The sequence below is a fragment of the Phocoena phocoena genome, chromosome 11 (assembly GCF_963924675.1).
Source record: "Phocoena phocoena chromosome 11, mPhoPho1.1, whole genome shotgun sequence".
NCBI classification, from domain to species: Eukaryota; Metazoa; Chordata; class Mammalia; order Artiodactyla; family Phocoenidae; genus Phocoena; species Phocoena phocoena.
The window spans coordinates 51,750,522-51,775,020 of NC_089229.1; the positions used below are offsets into that span (position 1 = coordinate 51,750,522).

The 24,499-nt window shown below is 41.5% G+C and overlaps 1 protein-coding gene across 2 annotated transcripts in view; it reads right to left on the reverse strand.

The window, feature by feature from the left end:
- Positions 1-24,499, reverse strand: part of TBC1D30 (TBC1 domain family member 30) — a 44,129-nt gene that overhangs the window by 1,078 nt on the left and 18,552 nt on the right. For both annotated transcript variants that reach the window (XM_065887515.1, XM_065887514.1), the window contains exons 6-11: positions 23,223-23,391; positions 21,118-21,286; positions 16,407-16,512; positions 7,383-7,495; positions 5,541-5,680; positions 2,970-3,176 (exon numbers count right to left, since the gene is read on the reverse strand). In XM_065887515.1, the coding sequence (XP_065743587.1) occupies positions 2,970-3,176; positions 5,541-5,680; positions 7,383-7,495; positions 16,407-16,512; positions 21,118-21,286; positions 23,223-23,391 (904 nt within the window). The remainder of the gene's footprint in view (positions 1-2,969; positions 3,177-5,540; positions 5,681-7,382; positions 7,496-16,406; positions 16,513-21,117; positions 21,287-23,222; positions 23,392-24,499) is intronic.

Sequence of the window (24,499 nt, forward strand, 5' to 3'; positions counted from 1 at the left end):
CTTGTGTCTGAGAAGCAACCTCGGAGGTCTTGTATCTAGGAAATCTTTGAAGATTTTTTTTTTTTTAAATAATAGGTCAAACACTATGACCATATAGATTACCAGCTGTCAGCTTCTGAGAGGTAGAAAAACAACACACTGCGTATTATTGAGAGACAGCAGAATGAGAGAAGCGATGAGAAGGTGGTAAAAATGCAGTGACATCACAGCTATCCAGTGCCTGGCTCTAGTTCCACCCCTGTGTCCTCAATTGACTTTGAAAGCAAATTGAAAACAGGAAAGCACCAAAAGCTGTGTTCTCCTGCAAGGCACTGTTAACAGTATTACTGTCCTCATCCTGTGACTGACCGAGCCCCTATTTCCAATGAAGCTTCAACGTGCATGGCCCCAGGGACGACAGCTGCAGGCAGAAGTATCAAGAGCAGACCCCGCCGTCTTTGTGTGAAGAGCCTTCCTCCTGATATCTAGGTCACGTGGCTGAACTCCCGTCTGTGCTTCTCGACTGCTCCTATCTACCTACCTCTGGTCACAGTCCAATCTTCACTGAAATTTTGACACCTGTTTCCTCTTCACTCTATGTCCTCTTACCTACCTCGGTTACTTTCCTCCTCGGTGACTGACCCATCCTCCACCTGCCCAGTTCCATCCTAAACCTCATCACTCGGATCTGCCTCATGTGAAAAATATTTAACTCTCATATTCCTCTCTTTGACTCTTCCAGCTCTCAGACTCTCGATGTAACTATACTTGGTACTAAACCATAAAGATTTCCGTTCCTTGATCCCTCAATCTTCTCATAACCTCTCACCGTCTCCTCAGCTCAATTACACCCCTACCCTGCTAGATGCACGGTGGATCCCTTGGACCACACCTCACCAATAACCACACATCCAGGCATCCCTATGGCTTTATCACACAGGCCTGGCAAAACTCCACTCTAGATCCACAATTCACATTCTCCTTTCCAAAACAGGAGCTGCTAAGAGCTGCTGGGGGGTGGGGGTGGGGGTGGGGATGCGGATGGGGGGAAATCACACAGCCATGTGGATTGATATCCCTTAAATTCATAACTTCCTATTTTTGTTAGGTCCGCAATGCCGCTGAACAAACTTTGTTTCCCTCTCCCATTGCTTCCGACGGCCGATCCAAATCTTCACTACTTTCTTTAAGCTCCCACCCAACCTTCAACTTACTCCCAAGCAAACAACTTTTCCTCCAATTTCTTCATACAAACAGAAGCTATCAGGACTGAAAAGCCTTAACTTCCTGTCCTCCCTAACCTAGGAAGCTGGTACCTCAACCACCATCCTTACCACCTTCCTTCAAATCTCAGAAGCTGAGGACTTTTGCCTCTAGCACAAGTTCAATCTCTCCACCTGTGCTGCTGATCCTATCCTACACCATCTCCTCTAAAACCCCCGCTACTCAAAGTGCAATCCCCACACAGCAGCAGTGGCATCGCCTGGAGGCTTATTGGAAATGCATCATCTCAGTCCCACCCACAGCTACTGAAGCAGATTCCTCATTTTGACACATCCCCAAGTGATGCGTATTCACACTAAAGTTTGAGAAACAATGCTCTCAAACTCTGCCCTTGAGCAGCAATCTCTCCCTAAAAATAACCACATAAACCCTGATCTAGAGTAGGGGTCAGCAAACTTTTCCTGTAAAGGACCAGACTATAAATATTTTAGTCACTGTAGTGCAAAAGCAGCCATAGACAATATGTAGACAAATGGGCATGCCTGTGTTTCAACAAAACTTTATTTATAAAAACAGGCAGTGAGCAGAATTTGACCTACAGACCATAGTTTGCTGACCCCTGACTAGAGTACAGACACTGAGCTGATTTAGTACCCAATGGCAATTGTTCACCATTCCACCTAAAGCTTCTGAAAGTGGTTGGAAAAGAACTACATAAAGAATCGGAACATGGGGGTTCTAGCCCTGGCCTGACCACTCACTATAGTTATATAATCCTAGACAGTTGCTAAGCCTTCCTGAATGACCATTTCCTCATTTTTTAAAAGGATATAAGAATATCTGTCCTTGCCTTTCTCATAGATTTAAGGACAAATGAGGATACGTATGTGCCAATGTTTTGAAAATTAAAGTGTTAGAGTTGTTAGTTCCTTTTGTGATTGCTTTTTTAATGATTCAGGATAAAGTGAGAATCTTTAAGAAGTTGCCTACTCCTCCCCAACAAGTGAAAGGTAAATTCAGTTTTTATGCAAGATCAGTCACATGCTCACAAGCCTCTTAAAAACATGTCAAATTTATATCTTGGTTAATCCTGGATCGGCATCATTTTCATTAGGATTTCACTTAAAATAAGACAAACCAATTCCCAAATCAGCATATATTAAACAATAAATCAGACTGTTCATTGGGATTTTGGGAATTTAAAGGAAAAAAGAAGCTTGACAATCCTTGGAAAAGAGCATTTCCAACTGCAGTACAATTGTGTTCTTCTCAGCAGACTCCCAAGACACTGCTAACCCACAGTTAGCAGGCACAGTAATGGCTTTTTCCTTTTCCTCTGATCACAACATCTGTTACATTACTACCTAAATGACTGGTAGCAATATTATTTACCAGTATACAGATGACTAAATTCTACTTCCAAATGCCTGAAATTTAAGAGGCAATAGCTCCAAAATGTCTCAGATCCAAGGACTGCGTGGCTTTGCAACATTCTAATCATTTGGAAAGCCTTCTCCACAAGCATACAGAGTAAAGAAGTATTGAATACCATCAATTGCCTGGTCCTTGGGACCTTTCTCTTATTTAGAGCCTGATAAGATAAAATAAAAAGTGAGAAGATAAAGATGTTATTGTCTCCTGCCAGCTGTGTTGGTGGATGCCGAGCCAGAGTGAGCAGTAATTCCCAGGACATCCTGGGAAGACTCGGTCTTCCTTTCACAAGGTGACATGGAGCTAAAATTGACTCAAACGAAGAAGTACGTTACCTGCCCTGATATACACCTGATGAACCTGCTGCTGCTGCTTCTTTTTAATCCGAGAATACTGCTGCTTCAGTGCGTTGATATCTGTGGTCATGCGTTCCATCATCATACTGTTAAAAGCTGCATGGTATTCACTTCGGCAGGAATTGATCGCGCCTGGACTCAGCTCCGCAATGTTATTGGATCTCAGATTCTGGTCCCCGTTTGGTTCTATATTCCAAGGAACAGAGACAAGGAGACACTATCACAGGAGGAGAACGGGACTAACTGGGAATTATCTTAACCTCCAGGCAATTCTGAACCATAAAAAACACGTACACTAGAATTTGTCGAGTACTTGTTTTTATTTGGTCCTGAAAATATTTCTGCATTTTCTTATTAGGCTCACTGTGAGTCTGAAACGAGCTGTGTGGGTTCACTGTTTGATCTTATTACCCCTTTGTTCATTATATGGACATAAGATCCGCTGTTTCCAGATAAAAATCACTGCCGTTTTCTAAAATTCCCTTAGAAAAATATAACTCTAGCTGTCTAAAGTCAGGGTACAGATTTCCATATAACTACATGAGGATTTACAAGGTTCCATATAACTAACTGCATGAGGACTCACAACTATAAATTTGTAAATTTTACACTGTGGGGTTTAGTCAGTCATTAAAAGTGAGTTTTTCTTAAGGTAAAAACAGCAAGACATTCTATAAGATTATCAAGACTTTAGATCATGGTATCACTAGAATGTTTTTATTCATTCAACAAACATTTCCTGACTGTCTACTATGTGTGTTATGTCTGATGTGGTTTCTGCTCCTGTTAACACCAACAACTAGTAGATTTATCCCTTAAATAAATTTGAGATTACCTCCAAGAAACAGAAAGAAGTACTGTGAGAAAATACTCTCACATGCCACACAGGTAAACAGGGGATAAAATTAGACTTTTCTAACACGATATGTAAAACTTGCCTGGGGACAAGCTTAAAAAAAAAGATTAGTAGGGGATTTCAAGTATCCTAACATCTGCTGAAAGTGTTATTCAGATAAAGACTGAACATCTGGTAAACTTTCTTTTTTATTGAAAATACTTCTCTAAGGAGAAGAAAATTAAAAGAGGACCTCTAATCTAACTAAAGTAAAACCAACAAGAAAGACTGAGGATGAAATTTAGGAGAAAATGACCATGTCATCCCAGAGCCTATAACTGCACAGAAAGAATAACAGGGGGGAAAATATGGAACATAGACCCAGATGACAGAAAGCAGATTCAAAAACATTAGAGTTAAAATACTAATTGATCCCGTAGCTAGAAACCAAAAGCTAAAATTCAGGCAACTAAAGAGGAGATAGAAACCATTACAAAACCAATAGAATTCTTGTTGAGTTCAGATTTTTTTTAAGTCATTGAAAAAGATGACAGGGGAGTGCATACCAAGAACACACACACAAAATGACATGAACTGAACATTAAGCAGGTTAAAACTCAAAACAAGCTAAGGCTTGCAGAACATACTCAAAACTCCCACGACCAAAACAACAGCAACAAAACAAACAGACAAACAAAAAGGAAGCCTTCTAAGCAAGAGGAACAAAAACAAGAAAATAGCCCCATGACTTTGAGAAGGCAGTATAAAGCTAGCAGATGACAAAGAGAATGCAGAGGTGCCTGACATCTTTTGTTTCTGTCCTCTTTCAGCAAGGAGAATGGTCTTCAAACTAGAATAAATGTCATAAAGGAAGAGCTGCCACCAAAGATAGGAAAGATCACAGTGGGGGAACCGCAAACTGCTTCAAAAGAGTTCATTACACGAATAATGTCCAATCTATTTTCTGCAAGAAAAAAACAAACATAGCATGACATTGAATTCACAGCACCACTTTTTAAGGGGGATACTATCAAACTGCAGGACATTTAGAGGTGAATTTATAGAACTTTAAAAGTTCTGGAAGACATATCTTTGAGAAATTCTGAATTTGGACCATGAAGAAACTTTTGGGGGATGTGATGACTGTCCTCAAGATTCAAAGGAGACATCCAGCAGAAGAGGGAGCAGACTTGTTCTGTTTTGTTCTGAAGAGAAGAACTATTAATAGAACTAGTAAGTGGAGTTTATCTCTTCAAAACTAGAAACCCTGGGCTAAGCAGAGGAATTAGCAGAATGTCTTATGAGATAATGAGTTTCTGATCACTGAAATTCAAGTAGAGGTACCATAATATTTTGGCTTTAGAGAGTACTTCTATAGTGGAAAAGAAGCCAGTCTATAATGAATTCAATTTAACTCAAACAGAATGTAGTAAGCATCTATTATATGCCAGGCTCGGTGCTAAGGAACCGAGCACACAAACTTAAACTAGACGAGTGGGAGGCGAAACGAATCATAAAGAAAAAGAAATATGTATTATGCATGTAACACATAACAGAGAGATCCTCCTAAATGATAAGAGAAGTTACTTTTAATAAAGACCTTTAATAGTGGTAATCAGTTCGGGAAACAACAGGAATTTACAGGACACAATACTACTACCCTTGCTATAGTGAACCAACACATTGTGAGTATCTAATAGATGCCACCTCTTTACCTGTAACTTGCTTTTGGTACTTCTGCAGTTCAGGTGCCAGGAGCCCACTAAAAGGTCCGAGACACCCCACTGCATTAGCAATAGCATCTTCATCATCTGGGTCATTCTCCTCATCGCTGTCTCTGGCCTTACCACGCCGTCTTGGAAAACATAAAAGAAAAAGGAATATTTGTTCAAAAAGTGGTATTATTTTTAAATAAGCAATACAGCCACATGACTTAAATGACATATATATAAAGTATATACATTATAATCTCTATAACATATTTATATAATTATATATTATATTTATATAATTTATACATATATAGAAAGTCCATCTCCCATCCCTGTCCAACTTCTACCCTGTTCTTGCCCCATTTAATCCCCACAGGTGAGCACTGTTACTAGTTTCTGATGTGTTCTTCAGCTTCCTTATCAGTTAAATAAGCAAATATGACTATAGTCTTATTTTTCTCCTCTTTTTCATAAGTGTTAGCATGCTATATATAAGTACACTCTTCTGCACCTTGCTTTTGTTCACCTAAAAAAAAAAATCCATCCATATTCACACAGAGCTTCCTCCCCATCCTTTTCTTAATGTCTCACTGTACTGTATGTATACATTATTGTATGTATGTATGTAGCCCATGTTATGGAACCAGGCTGCTAAATGATGCACACTCAAGTGGTTTCCCATATTAAACTATTATAAACAACACTGCAATAAATTACCTTATACCTACTGTGTTTTGCATGTGTACAGATACATTTGTTGGATAATTCAGAAAGGTAGAATTGCTGGGTCAAAGGATATATGCAATAGTCATCTGGGAAAATACGGTCAGATTGCCTGCCCCAAATCCCATGGTAATTAACCTCTCATGAGCAAAGTGTAAGAGTGCCCGTTTCCCTATAGCCTCATCAACAGAGAGCACATCAACCTTTTGAATTTTTGTCAACCTGATAGGTGAAAACAACAGAATCTCAATCTTGCTTTAAGCTGCATTTCTCTTAGTCCAAGTGAAGCTGCCTTTTATGTAAACTGCCTATTCCCATACTTTCATCATTTTTCAGATGGTGGTCATTTTCTTATTGACTTCTAAGAACTTTATATATGAGAGGAATCAGTTACAAATATTTTTTCACAAATATTTTTGTGTCTGCTTATGGAGGTTTTCTTTTGCTCTGTTTTGGTTTTAGTCATGCAGAAAATTATTTTTAAAGTACTTACTTTTTTATCCTTTATTGTTTTTTTTGAGTCAGTTATTAAGGCCTTCCCAATTCCAAAGAACTAAAGACATCCTTCCACATTTTCTTCTGCTTATTATTTCAGTTTTTTCCATTTAACTGTCTCATCTCTATGGAGTTTATCCTGATGTATGGTGTAAAGTATGACTCTAACTTTCTTTCTTTCCAGACTGAGTCTCATTGGCCCAGCACCATTTACTAAATAGTATATCTTTTCAGTGTTGATTTACATTTTCGTATATTAAATTCCTGTGTGTGTGCGTGTGTGTATTTGTTAATTTCTGGTCTCCACAGTATTTTAAACTAGCTCATCTGTCTACACTTTTTTGATTCTACCCTTTTTTAATTACTGAGATTTTTAATATTTGATATTTTTAAATAAGTTGTGGGGCTGTTAAATATCCCTTCAGTTTATGTTCCAACCTTCTTTGGAAAGTACACTTTCAAAAATCTCCCTCTGGAATTTAAATCAAAACCTTTGGGAAAGAGATATTCAGATTTTAAGCACCAAACTACTTCAAATGTATTTCTGGGGTTTAACAAATATTAATAACAAATTAAGGTATTAAGTCTTCCATCATGAAAACAAGAAGGAAAAAAAAAGGACCTTACCCAGAAACTGAGGTGGGCTTAATTGTGGCTGGGAATGGTGTAATGTTGTAGGTGTATTTTTCCCTCAGCTCTGCCAACTGTGGAAAAGGGAATGGAGCCATAGAATACACAGTCTGGAAAACAAGAACAAAAATGCCAAGTCTGAAATGGTGGCCTTAAACAACTCTTATCAATCCTGCAAAGACATTAAAGTTCTATGATTTGGGTGTGAAGAGGTAGATACTGCTCCTTACACAGCAGGTGGAGAGAATATACTTCTATATCGTTTTAGAGAAAGACAAAAGAATACTGACAAAACAACAGTTAGTCCCCAAATCAACCCAGCTGGGACTGGGCACTCCAACCGGTGAACATGGGTGGGCAAATGGGGACAGTCTGATGTTCTCTTGCTCATTTGATAGATGGGCTAATTCAGAAATTCACAGCTCCCTATTACTTCTTTCACAGTGAACCCATCAATCTTCTTCATATGTACCACTCGCTTTTCAAAGCTTTGCTTGATGATTGCTATAGGCATTAAATGTCAACCTTCCAGATACAATTATGTCCGGGGGACAATCTTGTGATCACCTGCAAGCTTTCTCCAAAGATACCACCTTTTCAAATGTCTGTGAATCAGTTCCAGGTGAAAATTGTTAACTGTTATTTTTAAAGAAAAAAAGAAAGAAAAATAGTGACAGGGTGTAAAGCACAGGCTGTTAAAAATCTATAAATAAAATTGGGAAAAGCACCTGTGCTTCCTCCAGGATTTTAAGATTATGTATCATTCTACCAGCAGGAGGAAAATCATCTTGTTTGCTCTCTTAATTTTATGAAAATTTAACTGCTCCAAACATATTTCTTCAATCTTTCAGGTTCTTATTCACCGGAAAATGTATATTAATCACGTTAACTTTCATTTCTTCCAGGAAGCCATTCAAATGTCCTGATAACACTTTCCTAGGACAATATTTTGAAGTGGTATTTTTCATTTCAACAGTACTGTTTTCCTGAAGGCTTAGGAGATGTCTAATATCTGCACAGGTAGGAAAAGGAGGGCTCTGAAAGGGGCTTCCTAGCACTGCAGCCTCACCCCACAGCTCAGAGCCACCACCGGGACAGTCCACCATAATTTCGATTCTAAACAGTCTGCACATCTGACTGTCCCCAAACTTCTGTGGTATCCGCTTATACCTTAGTGTAACATCCCAAGATTCCAAACAAGGAAGTGTTGACTAAAATTCCTTCCCTTTGATTCTCCATTGCTTATTATGCAAAGTTACACAGTTTATTGGGACCACAAAAGTCATCTCCAAGTCGTATTATCTCACACATACTTGATTACAGACAGTCCCTGACTTACAATGGTTCAACTTAAATGATTTTTCCAATTTACGAAGGTGCAAAAGTGATACACATTCAGTAGAAACCCTTCTTCGAATTTAGAATTTGGAACTTTTCCTGGGTTTAGGATACGCCGTAGGTCCTCTCCCGTGATGCTGGGCAAGGCAGCTCCCCATCAGCCACGTGATCACAACGGGAAACAACCAATACATTTACAACCATCCTGGACCCGGACAACCGTTCTGTTTTTCACTTGCAGTTCAGTATGCGATAAATTACATGAGTTATTCAACTCTTCATCACAAAACAGGCTTCGTGTCAGATGATTTTGCCCAACTCTAGGCTAATGTAAGTGTTCTGGGCATGTTTAAGGCAGCCCAGGCTGAGCTGTGATGTTTGGTAGGTTAGGTGTATTAAATGCATTTTCAACTTATGAAGGGCTTATCTGGATGTAACCCCACCGTAAGTCCAAGAAGATCTGTGTACCCAAAAGGCTGAGAAGCAGTACAAATTTACTAACAGTGAACTGTTCCCCACTGGGAAGAAGCAGAAGGCGCCCTGTGGTTCCCACTAGTCTGGAGTGTGAGACTAAGCTGGTTCCCAACCTCTCCAGGCCTCCTTTCTCTCATCTGAAAAAATGAAGGCATGAAACTCAGGATGCCGGTTACCTCTGAGAGGAGAGGGGGTGGCGGGATCAGAGAGGCGGGTATGAGGGTGTTCACCTGTGCTGGGTCGTAGGTGTGTAAGTTTTATTATTTTAATGCATTCTGTATGCCTGAAATACTTCATATAAATTCATTAATAACACGGTCAGAGTACACCCTCACATTTTTTGATCCCACGAAGTGTACCAGCAGCTCATCGCCCAAGAACCTGCTTTACTGCCAGTATGGAATTCTTCCCTCCTTGCTCCTGTGACCTGTCTTAACTCCACATACCCTTTTGAGGGAAATGGAGAGATGTGAAAACCTCAGCACCCCAACTTTAAGTCCAGAGCATGGCACCTCTGCTTGGGCCTCAGTACAGCAGCATCAGTCTCTGACACATCAAATGTTGGTCCCACTGCTGGGCCAAGAGTCAGCCTGTCCCTCACTCATGAGACTTTTTTTTCCTTAACAATTTAGAAACCTGGTTCAGATTTCAAGAAACCCATACCATGCAATGAATAGCAAGGTGACTATAGTTAATGATACTATATTGCGTATTTGAAAGTTGCTAAGAGAGTAGATCTTAAAAGTTCTCATCACAAGAAAAAAAATTTGTAACTGTGTGTGGTAATCGGTGTTGACGGGACTTACTGTGATCATTTCACAATATATACAAATATCGAATCATTATGTTGTATATCTGAAACTAATGTAATGTTATATGCCAATCATATCTCAATAAAAGAGAAACCCACACCATCTGGATTCAAGTTTAAAAGATGAAATTATTAATGCTAGGAATTTCAAAATTCTCTACAAAGTAAGATGCCTCATTGGAGACAATTAGTGGGATGTCTAGCTGAAGATTCACTTGTTTTATTTTTGCCAGTTTTATTAAAAGTTATCAGAAAACTCCTTTGTCCAGCCTCATGAAGGAAGTGTATAAGAAAAGAAAGGGCTAATAAGGACCTACTGTATAGCATGGGAAACTCTACTCAATACTCTGTAATGGCCTATATGGGAAAAGAATCTTAAAAAGAGTGGATATATGTATATGTATAACAGATTCACTTTGCTGTACACCTGAAACTAACACAACATTGTAAATAAACTATACTCCAATAAATATTAAAAGAAAAAAAAGAAAGAAAGGGAAGTACATCTTGCCCCTACTCTGTCCCATCCTGCTCCAGGGTAAATAGTGTGGGGTCTTAACAAGCTCCTCCAAGGGCGACTCAACTAAAGACACTGGACCAAAAAGAACACTGGCTCCATTGAGCTGCATTCTCTATTCCTGGTCTTCCTTTCTCTATAATTTACTTTTAGTTAGCCCTTCAAAGCATACGCCGGTGTTCCTGAAACAAATGTGCTAATAGTACTTTGTATATACTCACTCACTTATTTAAAGGTCTCACATGTCGGCAGGCATGTTTATCCCATGAAGGTACACCACACACACCACCACAGTCCTCAGGATACCTGAGAAGCTGTAATTTCCAACTGTGTAAATCAGAGATTTACAACAGATTTCAAGAAAGGAATTTTACTAATCATCTTAGAACCAAAGTATAGTACATGAATAGGGTCTTAGGGTTAGAAAGAAATTTAAACACAATTTAGTTCAACCTCCCTCCCAAGCAGGAGTTCCCTCTAAAGCGTCTCCAACAGATGGTCATAAAGGCACTGCTTAAACACTTGCAGTTACGGGCACACACAATTCTGCAAGGCAGATGGTTTCATTTTGACAGCACTAATTAATCAAACAGTAACCTTCTACTGGACAAGCATTCACATCCATGTAATTTCTACTTCATCACTGATACGAAAAAGGGAACAGTCCAAGGGCAGGTCCTGCCTCATGGCACATGAAAGCTCCCCACAGGTAACAGTAAATTATTGACAACCACTTTGGGCTAGGTTTTCCTAAGCACCTAAAACCCATCTAGTAAACAGCATCTAACTAACTTTTCTCTATATTACTCTTAAAGAATTCATGAGAGACTTTGTCAAAAGTCTTACTGAAATCCATATACACTATTTCATCAGCATTCTCCCAATATCTTTTTCTAACGTTGTTTTTTTTTAAATGGCCATTACTAGTAAAATAAAAGAGTGATGCAATTTGCAGGGGGAAAAACCCAGTAGATTATTTTGCATATGGCCCCTAGAACTGAAAAAAATACGGAAGACCAAACAGGGAGAACGTTTTCATCTCTTCAGCTCGAAAATAAAGATCCGTATGCAGTCCAAATTTTTCATCTGGAGTCATTTCAGGTTTGCTGACAGACTTAAAAGTCTACCATAATTGGATCACAGCCATTGAATTAATTTTTTTTAAGAGTACAGAAAAGAGAGTGCTTGAAATGACATTCAGCATTTCTCTCCTTAATACTCTACGATGTCAAGGAAAACCAAGTCTATTTACTGCCCAAACTACCAACACACATTTAAATAGACATTTATATTTAGGCACTGCTGAAAAGGAGCTGTATTTCTCTTTTTCATTATTGACGTGCTTTAAAAGAAACATGAAAACATAAATTGTACAAAATTAGGCTCAATTCATCTTCACCAGATGTTTCCCTCGGCAGGAGAAATGCTGCTAAAATGGAATTCTAATCAATCAAGCCACAGCCTACATTTTTCCTTCCAGGATTCTCTTAAAGCAGAGTAAAGAAGGGGTGCTCTTTTCTCTCTCTTTTTTTTTTTTTTTTTTTTGGCGGTACGTGGGCCTCTCACTATTGTGGCCTCTCCCGTTGCGGAGCACAGGCTCTGGACGCGCAGGCTCAGTGGCTCCGCGGCATGTGGGATCCTCCCGCACCGGGACACGAACCCGTGTCTCCTGCATCGGCAGGCGGACTCTCAACCACTGCGCCACCAGGGAAGCCCATCTCTTAATACTTAAGACTGGAAATTCCTGAAGGACAAAGATGGAGTACCTCAACATATCTATCATTCCTTCCAGCAATGTTTAAACTTTAGGTGAGGTAAAACGTTCCTCATTCTTCTAAAAGGGATTTCAGCTTTTAGAAAGTCATGTTTTCAATAAGGTGGAAGCCCTGTGTTGGGTGGTGAGGAGAAGCACTTGGCCAGGTGTCGAGCTTGGGCCCCAGTTCTGGGTCTGCCACTAGACAACCTAAGAATATGGCAAGATGCTCACTCTCCATGTCTTAGTTTCTTCTCTGTAAAATGACAGAATTAGGTTAGTGGACCGTTAAGCTTCTTTCAAACCAGTGTTTGTCTAAGTGTTAGCTCAAAGCCACTTGCATCAGAACCACCCACGGGCCAAATATCTGCCTTTTAATACACTCCTGACATGCTGCTTATACACAGACACGTTTAAAAACCACTGCCTCGAGTTCTAATGTTCTATAATTCTGTGTATGCACTGAGCAACCAGGTGGATTCTTAGCACTACGTTAGATGTTATGGGAATACAGGGTAATACAAGGCCCTTATCATTAAGGAAGTTGCTAGATAAGATTAACATATTTGAAAAAATACCAAACAATATAAAATAATTTGTATTGAATATTAAGTCAGTTGCTGACAATCTTAAGTACTGAAGGAGTAGGGAAGAGGTATCATCAACGAGGGCTGAGATGACAGAGCCTGATGGGAGGGGAGAACAGACTGAGTAGGATCCGGTAGACAGAAAGGATCTGCCCAGATAGGGTGTCAGAGGGAACCACAAGCCCTGTCATGGGGATGAGCAAGGCCCACAGAGGACTGGGTGGGGACAGAGCTATGGCCAGTGCAATAGGTCCTGGCTGTGAAGTAGTGGGGAGCGCCTCTGGATAGGTAAGAAACGGGGCAACCACAGAATACCTCCAATGCAACCAGTGTGAAGACAAATCCACCTTCCTCCCCCATGAACTTTTCCTCTTCTTCCTAAGCCAGAAACCTGGGGGCTGTCCTTGGTTCTCCCTGTCTTTCTCCCTCACCCCATGTCCACTTCCCACGGCCAAGTCCTGTCAACTTCATCTTCTAAGTACTGCCTCTGTTCCATTCTTGCTTCGACCCTTCACTGCCTCCCCATGGTGACCCCTTCAAGTCCACCCTTCACAGAGCTGCCCCTGTAATCAACATCAGACACAAGTGAGACCATTTCCCTCTTCTCCCTAAAACCTCTCAGGCCCACAGCTCTTCTTCTTCTCTTTCCAAAGGTTCCACAGAGGCCCAAGAACTCCAGCAAGCACAACCTCACAATCACTGACCTCCAGGATCAAGTCCACACTCCTAACCATGGGTTGTGGTCTCCCACGAGCCATCCCCGTACACCAAACTCCTGTAGCTTCCTTCCCACACCATAAAGGTTTTCGTTGCCAATGCCTTGTCTCATGCTGTTCCCTCAGCCATGAACTGCCTGTCTGCTCTGCACCACTGCCTCAAACATACATACACACACACACACACACACACACACACACACACACAGCCCGACCTACTCCTATCCATCTTTAAAGGTAAAACCAGGGCTTCCCTGGTGGCGCAGTGGTTGGGGGTCCACCTGCCGATGCAGGGGACGCGGGTTCCTGCCCCAGTCCGCGAAGATCCCACATGGCCACTGAGGCTGCGCGTCCAGAGCCTGTGCTCTGCAATGGGAGAGGCCACAACAGTGAGAGCCCCGCGTACCACAAAAAAAAAAAAAAAAAAGGTAAAACCAGATATTAATTCCCTCAAGAAAGGCTTCTGACAGAGAGAGATATTCTTTTAATATTTGAGGAAGTTAATACAGGGCCTAGAAAACTAGGCTGAAACATTTTATTTACTGCAGTTGATAACAAGGAAGCACAGAAGGTTTTATGAAGAACAATAAAATGACCAAAGCAGTAAGTGTGGACAAATACTCTGGCAGCAAAGTGAGGATTGTATTAGAGCAGGCGGACCCTAGAAGGAGGTCCATCATCTCTGAGTGTGGTTTAATTCAGCAAACATTTACTGAGAAAGAGAAGGCAGAAAACTAGTTGCAGACTCTCAATAGATATTTGCTTAATGAATTAATACATTTTTTGTGCAGCGCCAGTAAAAGGCAAAGTGCTATGTGTTATGAGCAAAGCACAGTCCCCGTCCTCAAGGAACTTACAGTATCACTGAGGAAATAAGATACAGCCTCAAATCAAGGTAGAATGTAATGAAGGCTCACAAAAGAGGTACAAGGAAAATGTGGTGAGTCAAAGAAGGAGACGCTTTTAATCGAGACTATCAGAACGTTTCACAAAGAAGATGGCATCTGAACTGGAAATTTCACCAGGAAGCAGGCCTGAAACACGTGAAGGGAGAAGAGAAAGGCTGAACAGAGAGAGCAAAGGTGTAGAGCAGGCATATTCCCAGGCATTTCTGGGAACATGGAAGACAGTATGACTTGACTAGACGAGGTCAAGGGTACAAAAGGGAGGAATAGGAACTATGGCTAAAAAGATGGGTTAATGCCGGACAGTCAAGAGCACTGGATGATAAGCTGAGAAATCCATGCTTTGTGTTGTAGGCAGTGAGTAGTCACTGTAGTTTCATGAGTGAGGGAGAAGGGATGAGATCTCACAGTCCCGCCTGGGGCATGTGAACCAGGCAATTCTGTAGGGTGTAAAGGATGTCACACGTGGAAAATGCCAAGCTTGGACCTCACATCCACAACAATGTTCAATAAAAGGCACTTCCCTCTAAAAGAATGAGCAATGAAGCAACAGCCCAGGACGTGTGAGAGGAGTTGAAATCAGAACACAGAGGTCAGGGGCAGATAGAGCGTTCCACCTCTGAGACACACAGGAAGAAAGACCAGATGACAATGCAAAGAAAACATGAAATACAAAATATGAATGTTCAGGGAAGTTATACCAGGTGGTCAGTATCCTCAGTGAATCGGGCAGCTGTCTGCTAAAAGTGAGGGATTCTGAGAAAGAACTCGAGGTACCAGGATACAAGCAAAGGAATTGGAACCTCTTCACTTGACAAGTCCTAAATCAGGGCCTGAGTCTCTGTTTTCTAACCTGTTGACTAGGCTCCACCACCCAGAAATGACCTCAGGCATGGAACCCAACATGAAAGTTGACACCAAAAAAAAAAGAAAAAAAGGAGAGAGAAACCACAGAGAAAGAAGAAACTAAGGCCCAAGGACAACCTTGGACAAGACCAACTGTTGGTCAGTGGGCAGGAGGAAGGAAGAACTAGCAAGAGAAGCAGTGGTCAAAAGCGGAAGGAGGGCTTCCCTGGTGGCACAGTGGTTGAGAGTCCGCCTGCCAATGCAGGGGACACGGGTTCGTGCCCCGGTCCAGGAAGATCCCACATGCCGCGGAGCAGCTGGGCCCGTGAGCCATGGCCGCTGAGCCTGTGCATCCGGAGCCTGTGCTTGGCAGTGGGAGAGGCCACAACAGTGAGAGGCCCGCGTACCACAAAAAAAAAAAAAAAAAAAAAAAAGAGGGAGGAGACTGCAGAAAACTCATGTTATAGAGCCGAATGGAAGAGAGCGTGTTAACAAATCCGCTATCTCTTCTATACTCACTGCCAATTTTAATGATTTGGCGAATGTAATCCTGAGATACAGCAACATGCCAGAAAAATGACCAAACCCTTCAAGTCTTCCATTTTGAAAGTTATGATGCATATGTAATAACATGAGTTGCAAATGTGGACAAAACAAATAAACCAAAATGCTGATTAGAATAATCTCCTTTTTATCCTCAATAATCCCTTCTCAGAAATAATTATTTCCTCCCACAAGTCTCCCTCTACAGCTAAGAATCAGATTCAGAACAAATACCTGGTGATTTGGGGGGTGAGGGAGGAGGTGTTCTGGTGATTTTTTGGTTTGTTTTTGTATTGCACGTTGTGATTTTTAAGCAACACAGTTGGAACGAAAGCCGTAACAAATATCCATTTCTTCCTTCCTCTTGTGACACAGTTAGACGCTTAACAAATTATATATAGACTCTTGGTCATTTGAAAAAGTACATCTGAGGACTGGGAAAATACATTTCCCAAGACCACTGCTCTGGCACTGCTTGCTCCCACGGTACCAGGGTCCCCCGAGCCAAGGCGGGTGGCACTGCCCACTCACCTGCATGAGTTCATGGCTTTCCAGAAGATCATTCTCCAGCATCTCCTGGGTAAGGCGCCCCATGGTGCTATAGAATTCATCTGCTGTTTCACAACATTCTATCTGCCTAGATAAAGGACAGAAAAAGGAACTGTTTAGGATACCCATGCTATCAGGTACATGCTGCAGGCACAACAAGACATGTTTTCTCCTGCCATCAAATTGACCAAGTTAGCAACCAACAAAAATCAAAATCCTATGATACACTCGCAGGACAGCCTGTTTTAGGCAGAGAAAAGATTTTAAAAATTCGAAGGACAATGTAAAGGTACTTATTCTAGGATGAGTTCCCACCTTTGCTATGGTGCTCCGCTGACTCACAGCCCCATCTGTGGCATCCTTATTGTCTCCATGTGACACATTCTACACATCAGAATACCCATCACTGATCAGAAATTATAACCAGGAAATTGGGTGCCCAAGTACAATTATTCCCTAGAGGGAATCTGTTTCTCTGGATCTGCAAACTGCAGTGGCATTGATAGACTGAAATCAAACCACAGTAGAAGTGAAAGATGAAATATACAAAAACTTTATCTGCGTATTTCATCAGTCCACAGGATATTTTCACAGGTAGTCTTTTCAGCCCTTCTCAGGACACTGCTGCTAGTTGGAAATTACACCCTGTTTCTTGTGTTTGGTTCAACATGTAAATAAAGAATCTGTCACCTCCCATCCTGTGAGACAGGTGAGACTTTAATCCTTCTTCTAGAGGGGGAAGGAACAACCCAAAGCAAAGAGACCTGTGTATTTGTTTTATCTATTATGACATTCTTTGTATAGAGGATAACTCTATTTGCCCACCAATCATAAGACATGCTCTTTGGCATACACTAAGGTTAGGGGATTTCCATAGAGCCATCCGAAAACAATATGATGATGGGAAAATTCCATGCTCTGGAGTGCTGTTCAAATCCCACTGCCACAATCATGTAAATAAATAAATGAAATAAACAGCTGACGTGTTAATGAAAAATACCGAGTAGCATGTGGGCATAAATAAAGTGGTTAAGTTTATCCTGTGAGTGGCAGGAAGAGCGAGGAAGAGAAGTAATGCCTAAGATGAGTTTTGAAAAATATTCTGCAGGTTGACAAGGTGGAAAAAGCATCCCAAAGATGTGGATACAGGAGACAGAAGGCACTACCGGGGGAAATGCATGTAGGTCCCCACCACCAGCATGGGAGCGGCTGCACAGCTGGGGGCACCAGGGAGAGCTGAGGGCAGAGAGGTGCAGAGGGCAGATTGCAATGGCCTCCCCTGCCTGCTAAGCCCCCTCAGGACAAGAGTCACTGAAAGGCCTTTAATATGGAGTGGGGGAACAGACATGCCCTTGGCAAGGTTGCCCGGGAGGTGGCATGGCGATTTCGGGGTACGATGGGGAGGCCAGGGAGGACAGTGCCAGGCATGAGGCAACGAGGGAGGGAATCAAGGCAGTCAGATCAGAAAAGAAAGGACATGTGAAGAGATGCCAGTGGGGCTAAGTAGATGGTCTACAGCTTACACGTTCCAAAAGTACCACCGGTATGAACAAAGGAGGAAATTTCACGTTGCAGAGGCAGGGTGATGGGAAGGGTCCCATGGATAACCACACACGAGGCACATATGTTACTCAGGTACACATAAGCTGGAGATCACCTGCATACTGTTTACGATTTTTCCAATGCAAAGTTTGTGGACAAGATTACAGGCCCTGGAGTCTGACTGATTATAGTCAGAAAGATCCAGGATTAAGTCCCAGCTCCGCTACTCATTAGCTGTGGGACAATGAACTAGTTAATTAGCCTTCCTGGGGTAGTTTTCTCACTTGAAAAGACAGGGAGAATAATCCTACCTACTTCACAGGGTTGTGGGGAGAATCGAATGAGATGATGTGTGTAAACTTCCTAACACAATGACGGCACGGCAGGTACTTGATGTTGTATCCACGTTGGTTGCCTTTCCTTTCGTTTAACAAGCTGCACGCTCAAAACATGTATAATTATAATAAGCAAAGACTATGAAACATTAAAATTCTACGAGTCTGATTCATAGATCCCTGAACTTCATAAACAGGAGCCATTTATAAGCAATAGATTCACATTATTCTTTTTCTTTTTTTTTTTTTTTTTTTTTTTTTTGTGATACGCGGGCCTCTCACTGCTGTGGCCTCTCCCGTTGCGGAGCACAGGCTCCAGACGCGCAGGCTCAGCGGCCATGGCTCACGGGCCCAGCCGCTCCGCGGCATGTGGGATCCTCCCGGACCGGGGCACGAACCCGCGTCCCCTGCATCGGCAGGCGGACTCCCAACCACTGCGCCACCAGGGAAGCCCAGATTCACATTATTAAAAGCACAGATTTTAGAGCCAAGGTACCTAGGTTCAAAATCAGGCCTTTCCACTTACTAACTCGGTGATTTGGGGCAATTAACTTCTCTGTGCCTCAGTGCCCACATCTATAAAATGGGGATGATAACAGTACCTACCTCATAGGATGATGGTGAGGACTAAATGAGTTAATTTTACATGCTTAGAACCATGCCTGTCCATTGCAAGCACTCCATGACTATTGGATTTTAAGTGTAGCTATTATTATTTCAACAGTGTGCCATCCTTGGGATGACCACATGAATAAATTCTGATCCTACAGATAATGGATAGATGGGAATAAAACGAGAACCACCTCTTTTCCTCCTGCCCCATAATTAAGAACTAACAAAAAGGGGACTGTAACTGACTCAGCATACAGTAAAGTGCTTTAGCATTTTAATCCCATAAGCTAATTACTCAGTAACTATCACACCAGTTAGAGTGTGATAGTGTTTGATAGAGAAATTATCAAAGCTCAAAGAGTTTACGAGGTGTAGAGTGGGTTGGAAATATGTGACTGCAGAAAGAGGTAGACATCGGAAGAAAGTAATCAGATAAGTAAATAGCACAACAAACCCCGCACAGATGAATTTATTTGCCTAGCTGAAAAGCTATGTACAATAAAACAAAGGCAAAGGAGATAGCTATATGATAGTTAAAAATACTTCCAAACAACAATGATTATTTTTAATCCCTGAATTGAGAGTCAATGGATGTTTCTTACAAAAAGTAAAAAATACACCAAGTCTCCGAGGAAACAACTTGTCATAGATAAAAAGGCTACTGAAAAAGTTTTTGATCCATGTCGTCTATGGGTACCCACTCAAGTCATTTACAGCTCTAGGAAAGAAATATTAAAAACTTCTCTGCATCTTCAAGTGGCACATATATATACAATGGAATATTACTCAGCCATAAAAAGGAATGAAATTGAGTTATTTGTAGTGAGGTGGATGGACCTAGAGCCTGTCATACAGAGTGAAGTAAGTCAGAAAGAGAAAAACAAATACCATATGCTAACACATATATATGGAATCTAAAAAAGAAAAAAAAATGGTCTGAAGAACCTAGGGGCAGGACAGGAATAAAGACGTAGACATAGAGAATGGACTTGAGGACATGGTGGGGGGAGGGGGAAGCTGGGGCAAAGTGAGAGTAGCATCGACATATATACACTACCAAATGTAAAATAGACAGCTAGTGGGAAGCAGCGGCATAGCACAGGGAGATCAGCTCAGTGTTTTGTGACCACAAAGAGGGGTGGGATAGGGAGGGTGGGAGGGAGGCTCAAGAGGGAGGGGATGTGGGGATATATGTATGCATATGGCTGGTTCACTTTGTTGCACAACGGAAACTAACACAGCATTATGAAGCAATTATACTCCAATATAATTTTTTTTTAAATCCTCTGCATCTTCAGTTAACTGCAACAACTTCATCCTGATGTCTCTTCCAGTACCCCAAAGGCAGAATTTTAATGTAATAGTCATAACATATTAGAGATAGGTGAAAATACCCTAGTTTTTTCAGCTCTGCTACCAGACAAGAATGTAAGTAAAATCTGTTTAGTAGTAATAGATTTCAACATAGAATTAACTCTTTTTTTTTTTTTTTTTTGCGGTACGCGGGCCTCCCACTGCCGTGGCCTCTCCCGCCGCGGAGCACAGGCTCCGGACGCGCAGGCCCAGTGGCCATGGCTCATGGGCCCAACCGCTCCGTGGCACATGGGATCCTCCCAGACCGGGGCACGAACCCGTGTCCCCTGCATCGGCAGGCGGACTCTCAACTACTGCGCCACCAGGGAAGCTCCTAGAATTAACTCTTGAGGAAAAGAAACAAGTTCTACTGTTGACTAGGTACCAAGCACCATGCTAGATACCCATATACATATTATCTCATTTAATTTTATCACAGCTCACAAAATAAATTATAAAGATTCAAACATAAGTCAAATTGCAGTCTTAACCAACAAACCCACCCAGTCCTCTCCAGATCTGCCTGTTCCTCTTCCACCTACATCCCTTTCCCTCTCCCCAACCAGTGTCAGGAAAGATGCCGACAGCTCGGACCAGGCAGGACACCAGCACTGAGGAGGAGGAGACCTACAGGCTTGAAACAGCTTGCCCCCTTCAGTAAAATGGATTCTCTCTGCCCCCAACGTTCACAGAAGAGCCAGCTGAGAGTTCAGAAGGCAGAAGCAATTGCACCGAGTTCACAACTTTCTCTCCTCCTCAAACCTAAATATCAATCCTTTACTTGTTAGAGCACAAAAATGGTGTAAGGCCCTCAACACCACAGAAAAGAACAGCAGTGAGAAATCACTTACTCTCCCAGTTTTGCCCAGATAGCCAGCGACACCCTTAGGATGATTTCCGAACCTTCAAAGAAGACTGAATCCCAAATCTTTAAAACCGTATGGTTAGGGAGGCACGTAGCGAAGAGAGTCAGAAACCACTGCATCGTGAAGACATTCGTAAGTGGGGGCTCATATCCACCTGAAATAAAACAAACACTCTACATCTCTCCAGAATCGACAACTTGTAAGATATAAAAATACCCTCTTTCAGTCTCCCGTGTCCACCCAAATATGTTATTTCCTGACTGATTTCTTTATATCTCTAAATTCTGGTTCCTTCCTTCTTTTGTCCTTCATTTTTTTTTTTTGGAAGAACATAGGTGTGTTTAATAAAAATCTAATAATATGAACTTCACAGATTCTTTGTGATATTTCAGAAATCTTAACCTGAAATTTAATTTGGCTCTACCTATTGTGGGGTGCTGAAAATTAAGGAGGATGTTTTCCTTACCGAAAACAGGATAAAAAGAAAGGATTTTAACCTCTCAAAAGTAAAAGCTGATTTTCAAAACCTCCTAAAGCCTACCTTTATTCAAATGCTGCCGATAAAAATAAAATTGCCTATTAGCAGTTACCTGTCTACTTCTTAATTTATACATAGTTCTCAGACCACAATGGAATTAAACCAGAAATCAATAACAGAAATAAAGCTGGAAAATCCCAAAATACTCGGAGATCAAGCAAAGTGAAATTTTACAATATTTTTAACTAAACTATACCCAGTTTTAAAGACCTGGGATCCAGCTCACTTTGAAGTTTCTGGATTCACTAAAAAAAGAGTCCCCTCCCATTTCCTGTGATCACATAAGCGTGTATTTTAATGAAATATAAAAATTTAGATATTTGGACTAATCCTCCCTCCAAATTACAGTCAGAAGGTGCAGTTACCCAAGTACAAGCAAAACAAGATCTGTTCTCCTGCACTCATTTTCTTGCTTCTTACCTATGAACAAAGGAATATCTTCGTTCAGAGACTAGAATCTGAGGTCACCACTTAAGCAAGTACAGGGCATTTAGGGGAAACATGGAGCCCAGTAAAAGTGTGTCTGACTCCGGGACAGAAAAGTTTGGTCTCTCTGGAGGCTTTATGAAATCCCCATTGGTTCACAATGATACTGCACAGCCAAATTAAGTAAGATTGCTCAAATGAGTTAGAAGAAAATGCTTAGAGACGCTCAGGTGTCACTAAAATGTCCAGTGTATTTTAATCATAGACAGGGTACTCAAAATCCTTTCGTATTTTCCCAGATTGAAATGCATGGATCAGGAAGTGGCACCCATTTAAAGGAAACATAGCAAACTTCTGACTATTCTATTTCTGGTGTCCTGAGCACAGCCGGGGAAGTGCAAGCAGTGGGTATAATGACAGCTACGAGCTCAGGTACTTGGGAAGCTGGACGAAGCCAGCTAGATGGAGGAGACTTAGAGCTGCTTGCAGAGCTGTCTCCATCACCACCCCACTCAGCCCAGTCCACTCCTGCAGGGCTCAGGTTCTAAACAGAGGTCCAGAAGAGCCCTTCTCCAGCAAGAACAGGCCCATTCATCTCAAGTAAATCTAAATACCCTTCGCATGAATGAATAAAAGGAACTCAGTCCAAAGGACTGCTTTTATCTCCTACAACTCTATGAAAATACATATTCCACTCTCCATAACATCAATGGTTGGGGCAAAACCACAGTCTGTGCTAAGTTGTACCTGTAGCTCAGTTTTAAAGAACTCCTATAGTTTTGGTGCCAACTTAAAGCAGTTTAACTAGATGGCAAGACACGGATACCCTTCTTTACCTAGAGTACAATATATACTTGGTGATCTGGCACTGGTGAAGTATTAGGTTCTTGTCTGAGTTCCTAACCATAACCAGTTAGAGGTTCAACATTTGGCCCTCTGTTTTTTGTTCTTGGTTTTGTTTTTAGTTTTGTTTTTGTCCTCTAGAAATCTATTTCATTGCACTAAACTCTCACCAATAGAAATATATGAAAACACATATTTCCATTCAAGGTTTAGGCTCTTATGTACAGTGGAACCAGAAAAGTAAACTATTTTCAAAGGTAAAATAGCATTGAATCATCACTACCTCCACTTTCCTTGTTTGCAGTTTTCTGAAGAGTATCCAGGTGCTGAGATAATTCAGGGAGCTTCAGTCTCAAGAGGTCTCGGAAGACGGCCATATCCACAGATAGTGCCCGGAGATTGTTGACAAAATAACTTTCAGGAAGTACCTTGTCAATAAGGTAAATCATAATCTGAAGAAAAAGATAAAGAATGAGATCGCTTCATATAGGCCGTGGGGCAACCAAGCCCATGCGCCACAAAAACTGAGCCTGTGCTCTAGAGCCTGTGAGCCACAACTACTGAAGCCCACGTGCCACAACTACTGAAGCCCGTGCGCCTACAGCCTATGCTCCGCAACAAGAGAAGCCATCGCAATGAGAAGCCCGTGCACCACAACAAAGAGTAGCCCCTGTTAGCCACAACTAGAGAAAGCCTGCATGCAGCAATGAAGACCCAATGCAGCCCCAAAAAACCAAACAAATAAATAAACAAAATAAATCTATTAAAAAAAAAGATTGCTTCATAAAAACAAGTATATTAACATATCCTAAATAGAACATATTCAAATAGATAAAATGCAGTTAGCCAAAGCACACTATCCTTTACATATGTCAGAACCAAATGTTCTGGATTTTCAAGGCTCCTCTCCCCCTGGGTAAGGAGCGGGCGGCATAATTGTCTAAGTACCTCAGACCCCACATCTGCCAATGTCTAAAACTTCTAGCTGGGCCGCTAGACCTGAGTTCATCCTATAAGTAGTTGTGATGATAAATACACCCCTCAGCCTCCCTCTGACAAGCCACGGAGCATGTGCTTTCTCAGCAGCTGGCAGGAATCTCAATGTCGGCTCCCTGATATCAGCACAGTTTTACAACCTTAACCTGAAAACCAAGAGCTGGCCTGTCATGAAACATCCCAACTGCAGCTGGTCTCAAGATTCACTGACCATCAACTTGGGTTATTTGGACAACTGATGTCGGCTTTTTGTCCACTTCCTCTCCTGGGAGAATGCAACAAGGTTTCGTTTGAGCAAATGGTACTTTTAAATTGGGATTTCTTTCATGAGATTGGCTCATGCTCTTCAAATTACTATTTTCATTCCGACTTTTCTATCTGATTTTTCTATCTTTTCTAAGATGTCAAGGACCACCAGAATGACCCAGCAAAATGCATGTGAGCTCTATATGTCAACTTGCATGCTCTGTTTATGCCCTCCTCCTTAGAAGACCTGCTCTTTCCCTAGAGCACACAAAAAGCAAAATTAAGAGCAAAATCATAGGACTTCCCTGGTGGTGCAGT